Source organism: Chenopodium album, chromosome 5 (genome assembly GCF_948465745.1).
Source record: "Chenopodium album chromosome 5, dcCheAlbu1.1, whole genome shotgun sequence".
In the NCBI taxonomy this organism is placed as follows: domain Eukaryota; kingdom Viridiplantae; phylum Streptophyta; class Magnoliopsida; order Caryophyllales; family Amaranthaceae; genus Chenopodium; species Chenopodium album.
In genome coordinates this window covers 75273515-75284308 of record NC_137838.1, presented here as the reverse complement: position 1 = coordinate 75284308, position 10794 = coordinate 75273515, and the positions used below count along the sequence as shown (strand labels likewise).

The 10794-nt window shown below is 30.5% G+C and overlaps 2 protein-coding genes across 2 annotated transcripts; one reads left to right on the top strand and one right to left on the bottom strand.

Annotated features, from left to right (window-relative positions):
- Positions 1-241: 241 nt before the first annotated feature.
- Positions 242-2521, bottom strand: LOC145631080 (acetylajmalan esterase-like). Its single transcript, XM_081683180.1, has 5 exons — positions 2266-2521; positions 1209-1421; positions 941-1086; positions 564-837; positions 242-456 (listed from the first exon to the last, which is right to left on the bottom strand). The coding sequence occupies exons 1-5, from the start codon at positions 2519-2521 to the stop codon at positions 242-244; spliced, it is 1104 nt and encodes a 367-aa protein (XP_081539306.1).
- A 2508-nt stretch (positions 2522-5029) lies between these two features.
- LOC145633173 (GDSL esterase/lipase At5g03980-like) lies at positions 5030-9405 on the top strand. The gene is made up of 5 exons (XM_081685451.1): positions 5030-5285; positions 5698-5913; positions 8280-8425; positions 8823-9096; positions 9185-9405. The coding sequence occupies exons 1-5, from the start codon at positions 5030-5032 to the stop codon at positions 9403-9405; spliced, it is 1113 nt and encodes a 370-aa protein (XP_081541577.1).
- Positions 9406-10794: the final 1389 nt, after the last annotated feature.

The following is a 10794-nucleotide window of genomic DNA, read 5'->3' as shown; positions in this document are numbered from 1 at the left end:
GTGATATTTAACTCTCTAATAATCTGCCATCAGTAGAAATCATTACAACAGTAATTTAAGGGAAAAAGTTTAGAAAAAATGTTCTCTGAATTACTTTAAATTAGATCATGTAACAAGCTTAAGAAGAAGAAATATTAAATACTTGTAGATGTTTAGAAGTTGAATGCATTCAAAATACAAAATATAGTTCTTGGATAATCCAAGTAGTAATTAACAACACTAATGAAAAAAATAATCAAACTTAATTAGAGATGCCTCGAACAATTTGCTTGAATAGCCCTTTTGCCATAACTCTATAGGCATGTTGAGTCATATGCACTCCATCCCAACTCACTAGCTTAGATGGATCGCGACAAACTGAAACTCCATTATTTCCACACATTCGAGTTATGTTAAAGTTGTACTCGTTATCACCAATTCCACAACATGTCTTTTGTACTTCATCCTTCTCAAACCCTGCATATCGATAATTATATGTAATAGTTCGAGTTGTTCAACAAAGGTTAAATAATTAATTTCAAGATTAAACATTAAAGTATGACAATAAAAACTATATTACTAACCATTTGAAGCAGCATTTTGAATGAGTCCCTTCAATGCGTTGAAATAATCAGCATAGACAATTGCAACATTAGGATGTTGTGTTTGAAGCTCTTTGATAGCTAATTGTAATCGATCGTTTTGAAACGTTGCGAAATTATTTAAACCCTTTAGACATTGGAGCTCATCGTACATAGTTGAATCATTCGTCTTGAAATTGCTTAGATAAATAGGCATGCATCCGATGGCAAAGTTACCAGGAATTACAACTTTAGTAGCGCCAAAACCAATTAGTTCCTGCAATGTATACCCATTGTTTATAATTAGTAATCTGAATGTATTATATATAATAATGAACAATTATTTAAAATCATAAATAATATGTTAGTAAAATAACAACCTTCACGGAACTAATTATGGCTTCAAGTACTTCATCCACCATTTGTTGCACTTCTTCCATTGTTTTTCGTCCAAAAAATGCATAGTTAAAGTCGTTGCCTCCTGTTTCGACGATAAATAATGCATTTGCGAGTTTGGCCTTACAATCTGCATACATTTGATTAAAAAAATTAGTTACTATTTCCTCGATCATCATTAATATCTTTAATTATTTAATACACAAGAGTTATCTCAAACTTTTTAAAAAGACGGATGAGAAGTTTAATTACCTTTAGGATTAGGGCAGAGTGAATGAAGGTGAGACTTAAACCAAGCCATTTGAACAGATAATGAACTGTTGGTAACCGGCGATATAATGTTTTTAGCAGCTAAGGTTGTAGTGTCGAGAGCCGTCGATCCCGCGACAGCAAAGTTAACACCATGAGTGAAGTTACCGGCTTCATTAAGATATGCATCAAGCAAGGGCAACTTGAAGTATCTTGCTGTAATTTAATTATGCAGTAAACAAAATTTATTAGTGATACATATATATGGACTAACTGATTTATACAATATAGATAATGAATATGATTGTATCAAAATGCAATTATTATAAAAGTATGGCAAAACTTTACAAAATAGTTGTTTTTAGAGTTTTTTCTAGTTAAAAACCTACTTTCTTTGATCTTTAAAGTAGATCTTTAATTTCTTCTGTATTACTAATCCGTTTTATTTATTTAATGAAATTTTATTGATCAAATGTTCTACTATATTGATATTAAGTTTTTATTTATTTATTTATTATTATTATTATTATTATTATTATTATTATTATTATTATTATTATTATTATTATTATTATTATTATTATTATTATTATTATTATTATTATTATTATTATTATTATTATTATTATTATTATTATTATTATTATTATTATTATTATTATTATTATTATTATTATTATTATTATTATTATTATTATTATTATTATTATTATTATTATTATTATTATTATTATTATTATTATTATTATTATTATTATTATTATTATTATTATTATTATTATTATTATTATTATTACTACCAATTTGTTAAAGATTCGGTTAATTAACTTGACTATTTATATGGTCTTAATTAATTTGCATCAAAAAAAAAAAAATGGTTTTAAATACTTAATGTATTTAATTTAAACCTAACTACATACGGTCAAGGATAGAATATACATGCATAATGCACAAACAATTAAAGTTATTTTGAATCTAAAAAAGTGTAAAAACAAATATGAAACAATATAATATAAACTTAAAGATATTAGAAAATTTATTAACAAGGTATGTAGCGTACCAAAAAAATCAATCATGAGAAGGCCATTGGAGCAACGACCAGTAGGCTTACGAAAGTAAGTTTGTCCATAAGGAAGTCTTGCAAAGGTTGTATGTTTTCCGATGGGGAATTCACGTATCAAGTTACCGGTGTCCGATATCGAATCGCCAAATTGATAGATCGCATCTACTTTCGGTACTTGTAGTGCATGAATACGAGAAGGAAAGGAAGAGCAAAGAGCAAGAACAACAAAGAATATTAGTTTCTTGCTAGCCATAATTTTCTTGTTACTACGTATTTTTTTTTTTTTTTTTTTTTTTTTTGGGTTGTGTTGTGAATAAAAAAGTGAGGGGAATAGTATGAATTTATAGGATTTAATAAGGTTAGAAAAATCGATGTCTTAGTCGGTTATTTAATTCGGTTAAGGGTAAGTCTTAGAAGATTAGGATTTAAGGGTCAAAAAATAAATATCCTAAGTCGGTTTATACTAGGTTTTACTAACTTGCAACATGCCAACATAAGAAAAACTATTGCTATTGACTATTGTATATAGGACTAATGTTTCCTAAATTACCGTGCTAAACTAATTTCATAGATTATACATTAACTACTTAATTTAAAAAATATATATTGAAATCCGGTAATAGATTTTATGTTCGATTTTATAAAATCATGTAATGACACCATAGCTACTTTAATTAAAAAGTTGTTACAATCTTACATTACTCATCATGAAGTATGTACACTCATATAGTCATATCATTTAACACAAGTTTAAAAAAATCAACTAGTAATATAAAGTTCAATTACCGAGCTACAAGTATCACAAGCAAGTTAAATTTGAGCAGATTATTGATGAATTTTATTTACAGTTTAGTATTTTAGAACCCAAATTCTTATATGTGGCTAGCCACACGATGTGACCAGTCATAATGGGGGATATTTAGTTAGTATTATAAGGGTTATCTAATCAGTGTTTAGGAGTTAATTTGTTAGCTTAGTGTGGTAACTTGATCCGTTAGTGTTACAGAGGTTACTCGATCAGTGTTTTAGGGATTATTTTGGTAAGTCATAAGCGGTCACACAGTGTGGCCAGCCGCACTGATTTTAAAAAGATTAACACACCAAAATGGCCAAATATTATAGAAGTAAAGATGAACTAACAAAAGAAGATTTTAAATTTTTAATGATAGAGAACGTGATTAATCTTTGAGGCAAAATCAAAAGTAAAATAGTTCATTGATAGAAAAGTCATACGACAATTACAATGTAAATTAGAAATAGCAAATACAATAGAAATTGGATTAAATAATCATAACCATGATCTTTGTAGATGACATTGATGAATATTCTCTTTCACATAGCTGTAACTTTCCACACGTGGGGTCTTTCCATCTATTATAGCTTCGAAACTGGTCAATACTTGATGTAATTAGTGTAAATGTAGAATTAACCTTTATTGCGACATTGTACAAATCTTCATAAAAAATCAAGCAATTTTCTATGTAAAATTAAGAAAAAAAAAGCCTCAAACACTTATAAAGAGAGAAATTACGCCTAATATACGAGTAGATATAGCCAAAATAAAATTGGGTTGATAAACAATTTTACGATCAATTTTAATGCAACATCTCCGTTAACTAAGTATTACAGAGTATTTCTCAAAAAAAAAAAAAAAAAAAAAAAAAAAAAAAACCGGAGTAGTACCATACGTTCATACCAATTAAAAATTAAGAATACTTCTAGCCGTAATGCTTTGTGAACCAATAAAACAAAATAAGTTAGTCAACGACTTGTTCATCAAATTTATGAAATCCATTCCCTTGTAATAATCTCTAATCCAAGAATGAATGTATAAATTATAATATCTTATTAAAGCCATTAATCCTCAATGCCGGCCTAATTTTGAGGAAATTGATATGTGTGGAGTGTGGTCTTAAGGCTGCATTTGATCAAGAAGCTAAAATTAAAAAAATTACGCATAAATTAAACATTAGATCGACACATTAATTTGTCATGTACGTACACTTTAAAAATGTACATGTCAGAAAGGTAATGTGTACTTTAAAAATATATTCACTTTTGGATTATCATACTACTTTCTCTATTTATCGATCTCCTCTTTAATTTCATAACTAACAATTTTATTTCAAGCAGTTTGCGAATTATTTTACAAGTAAATTTACTATACAACTTCCAATGTTAGGGTATCTTGCTTATTAAGCTAGTTTTAGGGTGTTTTTAATTTGTGTTGATGATATCTTTATATACTAAGAAGTGAATTTGTTTTGTAGAGTGTAAATTTATTTATAGATAATATGGCTATCTTTATAAATTTTAAATGTTTTTATTTTCAATAGATAAAATAAGCTTATAAATTTGTAATAAAGAGAACAACTTTATCAATAACAAATAGGTAATTTCACTGTATATACTTCGGGAAAAATAATAATTTTAAGGCAACTTTACATTTAGGGCTTTTTTTTTTTTTATGAAATTTAATAAGTTATAATCTTAGAATTTAGTACAAGACGTTAATTTAGGAAATATTAATCCGAAATACAATACCAACAGGGTTTCTTATGATGCAAGTTAGTATAACCTAATCTTCTACAAGCTAGGGCCTTGGAGTAAGGCTAAAGAAATAATCCTTAATCAAATAACCGACTAAGACTTGTATTTTCTATCCTTAAATTAAAATCTATAAATAAGTTCACTTTCCACTCATTATTTCGTTCACAACAAAAACCCGATAAAAAGTACGTAACTAAAGACTTTGCTTATCATGGCTAGCAAGAAACTAGTATTCTTTGCTGTTGTTGCTCTTTGTTCTTCCTTTCCTCTTCGTGCACTCTCTCAACAAATACCGAAAGTAGATGCGATCTATCAATTTGGCGATTCGATATCGGACACCGGTAACTTGATACGTGAATCCCCCATCGGAGAACATACAACCTTTGCAAGACTACCTTATGGACAAACTTACTTCCATAAACCTACTGGTCGTTGCTCCAATGGTCTTCTCATGATCGATTTTTTTGGTATGTCACCTTGCATTGTTAATAGTCTCACTAATCACCTTTTATGTTTATTTATTATTTTTAACATTTAGGTTTTTTTTTTTTTTTTTTTTTTTTTTTTTTTTTTTTTTTGGTTCCAATATAATTGCACAAATTTAATTTTTGCATGATTCATATTAATATTAATTGACAACATATTTTAAAGAAAATATACAAACAAATCAAATGTTACGGAGTATTAAATTTATAAGTGACCAAAATTATCCATTCATTTAACACGTATACAAATGTGATTGTTACATAGTACTCTATAATTAAATCGAATTGATTGGAGTGACAAAATATTACAAAGAATCTATTATCTATAAATCACTAAAACCAATTTATAAATATTTGTATGACTAATAAATTTTGTTTATTGTATAAATTGCAGCAAGATACTTGAAATTGCCCTTGCTTGATGCATATCTTAATGAAGCCGGTAACTTCACTCATGGTGTGAACTTTGCTGTTGCGGGATCGACGGCTCTCGACACTTCAACCTTAGCTGCTAAAAACATTACATCGCCTGTTACCAACAGTTCATTATCTGTTCAAATGGCTTGGTTTAGGTCTCACCTTCAATCAATCTGCCCTAATAATCCAAAAGGTAATAATTGAACTTAAAAACTAACCTATCCTACAAAAAATTGTCCGTATTCTTAAAAGGAAATTTTGTCAAAAACTACCTATTATACTCAAGAATTTGCGAGAAACTACCTATTAAAAAAAATGTTGTAATTTACTACCCATTTTTTGAAAAATGTTGTAATTTACTACCTGTTGCCGGATTTTGAAGTTTGACCATATTTCTCCGACGTTGACTTAGGCACTTGCTACTCACGTGAGACTTAATGTTCATTTTTTTCCCAAATTTCCCCCAAACTACCTATTATGCCTGTAACGTTCATTTTTTTTTCCCAAATTTCCTCCAAAATTTGAAATTCACACTGTTCATATTCTTCATCTACTGACAAAATTTCCTTTCTTCTTCTAATCCAATTAAACTTCCTCCTTGGGTTTTCATGAGTCCACGACGTCACCCTAGCAATGGGAATCCACTCTTGCATTTGGCTTTGGACGAAGAAGACATTCGCACACCTGCAATTCACAATTTTCGTTTTAAATAAACCCTAAATTCATGGGAACGAATCTTTGAGATCAAAACCAGCAATTAATAGAGGGTTTCAATCGAAATTTATTAAACAAAACTAAATTAAACAACAATTACCTCAATCGCGCACAACAGAGGAGGAGATTGGCTCAAAAAAATCGCCTTCAAACTGAAATTGGGGCTTTCTGGGAAAAAGTCGTGGAATTAGGATTAGTGGGAAGCAATTTGGGGAAAATTTGGGAAAGAAAGCTTCATTAAGTCTCACGTGAGTAGCACGTGACTAAGTCAACGCCGGAGTAAAATGGTCAAACTACAAAATCCGGCAACAGGTAGTAAATTACAACATTTTTCAAATTTTAGGTAGTAAATTACAACATTTTTTTAATAGGTAGTTTCTCGCAAATTCTTGAGTATAATATGTAGTTTTTGACAAAATTTCTTTCTTAAAATGTTGTACATACTACATACCAAATTAATTTTGCATTATTTAGTATGCATGCGTCACTTTGATCATATCAATTGTAGTAATAATTGAAATCATATAAAATATAGTCGGATTTGATTAAATTTTTGTATAATTTAGTGTAATTAGGGTGGCTAACGCGCGCGATGCAAGTGCCATATCTATATATATATTTGGGAGGTTTTATGGATTTAGACTTATGCTATAACTTTAGTTGTTAGTAGGGGTGTCAATCGGTTTTGCGGTTCGGTTTATCGGTTTTCGGTTTACAACGGATCGGTTTTTAACGGGTTGGAATTATTATCGGGTCAGTTCGGGTCGGTTTTAAATAATTTCGGGTCGGTTCGGTTAGGTTTGTTTTTATTACAGTTTCTTTTCGGGTCGGATTCTAATCGGGTCGGGTTATAATTGGTTCGGGTCATAATCGGTTCGGGTTAAAGTCGGTCGGTTTAAAAACGGTGTTTGTCAGTTTAAAGCGGGTTTTGGGTCAAAACATATCGGGTCCTAATCGGGTCGGGTTGTAATCGGTTTAGGTCATAATTGGCTCGAGTTGAACATAGTCGGTTTGATAACTGGTTTTTGCCAGTTTTAAACGGGTTACGTTAACGTATATATCCTAGTATATCCTCAACATTCTATAATTAGTTATTCCAATAGATCATACGGAGTATTAATTAGTTGTTTAGCTTTAATTAAGTCCCTTTTCTGTATAAAGATTTTCAGGATCAAATAATAATAACAAATCTAGAGTAAGCTTTTGATTCAGATTTTTTTAATACAATATAGTGTTCGGCTTTAAGTTACAGGTTGTAAACGATTTGGGTTTATCAGGTTTTTGTCGGGTTTAATCGGTTTCGGTTTACAATGGGTCGGGTTGCTATCGGGTTCGGAAGTACTCGGTTCGGGTTGTTCTCGGTTTCGGGTTGTATCAGTTCTGCTTGATAACGGGTACGGTTCATTAACGGTTCTCAAACATTCGGATCGCTTCAGTTTCAGGTTTTAAAAAATCGGGTCGGGTCGGTTTATGGTTTTAAAATAACAGGTTCATAGCGGTTCGGTTCCTTTTCGGAACAGTTCGAAACGGTTCGGATTCACCAGTTCGGGTCGGTTTTTGACAGCTCTAGTTGTTAGTAAGATAAGTGAGGGAAACCATATGTCCATATATAAAGATTTTTTTTAGGGGCATTAACGTAAGCACATAGAGTTTAAAAAAAAAATGCAATTAACATTAATGAGAGTAAATAAATAAATAAATATTTTAAAGGTTATAATCGTCCAAGCATTATTCATAAGAGTGATCTCATACTTTTTAAAAGGTAGGGATAAATACGTACTACACTTAAGGATATTCGTGATCAACATCATAGTTACTAATTTTTTTTTGTTCATATATATGCAGATTGTAAAACCAAACTCGCAAAGTCATTGTTTATCATTGAAACCGGAGGCAACGACTTAAACTACGCATTTTTTGGACGAAAAACAATGAACGAAGTTCAACAAATGGTGAATGAAGTAATTCAAGCCATTATTAGTGGCGTGAAGGTTTGTATTTTTTCTAATCTTTCGAATATGGTTTTAATGGTTTATAATATACTCCCCCGTTTTTTTAATACTTGCTCCACTTTCCTTTTCCGGCCGTTTTTAAATACTTGCTTTATTTCCTTTTTTGGAAACCTTTTACAATATTTAATTTTTTTCTCACACTTGGTGGATCCAACATAATACTCTCTCTCCTCTTATTCTTCCACCACTTTTGCTTTTTACAATTTTTTTTTTATTTTTTTCAACTACCCCACTACCTCCATATTTTATTATTTTCTCCAATTTCTCCTAAAACTCCGCGTATGGAAAAATGGAGCAAGTATTTAAAAACGGAGGGAGTACTACTAATAAATATGTGAATTACTAATTAAATACAATGGATTTATATATATTACAGGAAGTGATTGATTTTGGTGCCACAAAAGTTGTAATTCCGGGTAACTTCGCAATTGGTTGTATGCCTATTTATCTTAGCGCTTTCAAGACGAGTGACTCAAACATGTATGATGAGCTCCAATGTCTAAAGGGTTTGAATGGATTCGCAACGTACCAAAATGATCAGTTACAAGTAGCTATCAAAGAGCTTCAAGAACAAAATCCGAATGTTGCAATTGTTTATGCTGATTATTTCAATGCATTGAAGGGACTTCTTCAAAATGCTGCTTCAAATGGTTAGTTTATTGCCAATTTATAATGTATGAATCATTTATCATTTTGTATTAATTATGATAATAATACATAATAATTATTGGTATGCAGGGTTTGAGAAGGATGACGTACAAAAGACTTGTTGTGGAATTGGTGACAACAAGTATAATTTTAACATAACTCGAATGTGTGGAAATAATGGAGTTCCAGTGTGTGACGATCCATCTAAGTTAGTGAGTTGGGATGGAGTGCATATGACTCAACACGCCTACAGAGTCATGGCGAAGGGGCTATTCAAGCAAATTGTTCGAGGCATCACTAATCAACCATAATTTCTTTTATTAGTGTGTGTTAATTACTATTACATCTATTTGGTAACTATGGTTAGATATTGTCGATGCATTTGACTTTGATAAACATCTACAAGTATTTGATTATTCAAGAATCTCTTCTTTGTACGGTTGTGACATGAAATACATATTTTCCGATATTAAGTACTCCCTTCGTGTGTTATAGTTTAGGCACATAATTTTAGGCAATTTAAAAAATAAAAATAAAAAAAAGGGGTTAGTGGAGTAGTTAGAGTATTAAAATATTGTACAAGAAAGATAGTAAGGTTAATAGTTTATTGAAAAGTAATCAATGTGAGAGGAAAGATATAATAAAAAAGTAGTAGTGAATTTGGGTGGAGACCATGAGAGGAGATAGATATAATATTTTAATGTATCTTTTTACCAAAAAAGGAAGTGTAACACTTAAAAAAAATACGGCCGGAAATGGAAAGTGTAACACTTAAAAAAACACGGAGGGAGTATATTTTATATATATCTGTAATGATTTAGGAAGAAAATTTCGTGAAAAACTCTTATTTAAAAAAAATGTTGTAATTGACTACCTAACTTTTAAAAGATATTGTAATTTACTACCTTACACCGGATTATAAAGTTTGACCAAAATTTTTCGGCGTTGACTTGGTCACGTGACACTTAGTGACCATCACCTGGGAAAATTGTGAGACAATTTGGGAAAGAAAAGGGTCATTAAGTGTGACGTGATGGTCATGTGACCAAGTCAACACCGAAATTTTTTGGTCAAACTCCTTTATAATCCGGCATAAGGTAATAATGTACAACATTTTTCAAAAATTAGGTAGTCAATTACAATATTTTTTTTAATAGGTAGTTTCTCGCAAATTCTGGACTGTAATAATAGGTAATTTTTCACAAAATTTTCTAAAAAGCACAACCTTTAAATAAAAAAAGACATTGTATTTTAATTTACCCAAAAAAGATAAAAATAGTTATATTATGAGGGAAAAGGAGTACAATGCTATCCAAAAACATTAAAGAGTTTGTATTGTGAAAGCAATCTCTTCTCCAAAAATATTGCAGATTTTATAGTAAAAGTAATTTCACTTTCAAAAATATTAAAGATAATTGACTTTCTCAACTTTTCAAAAATAATTGATGTTACTTTAATCCTTTATCCCAAACCAGGCCACTATCTTTTTCTTTCTCATTTCCCCATGTTACGATTTCCCCATGCATGTTACGAACATCCGACCTTGAGGATTCGTATTCGATCCCCCGCAACAATAATCGGGAGGGGACTGAAACCTAACCACTCAAAACTGATCCCCGAATCCGGATTAGCCTAAAGGGTGAACCGGGTGGAACACCGAAAAAAACATCCCACCTTCATCTTTTCCTGATATAACTTTT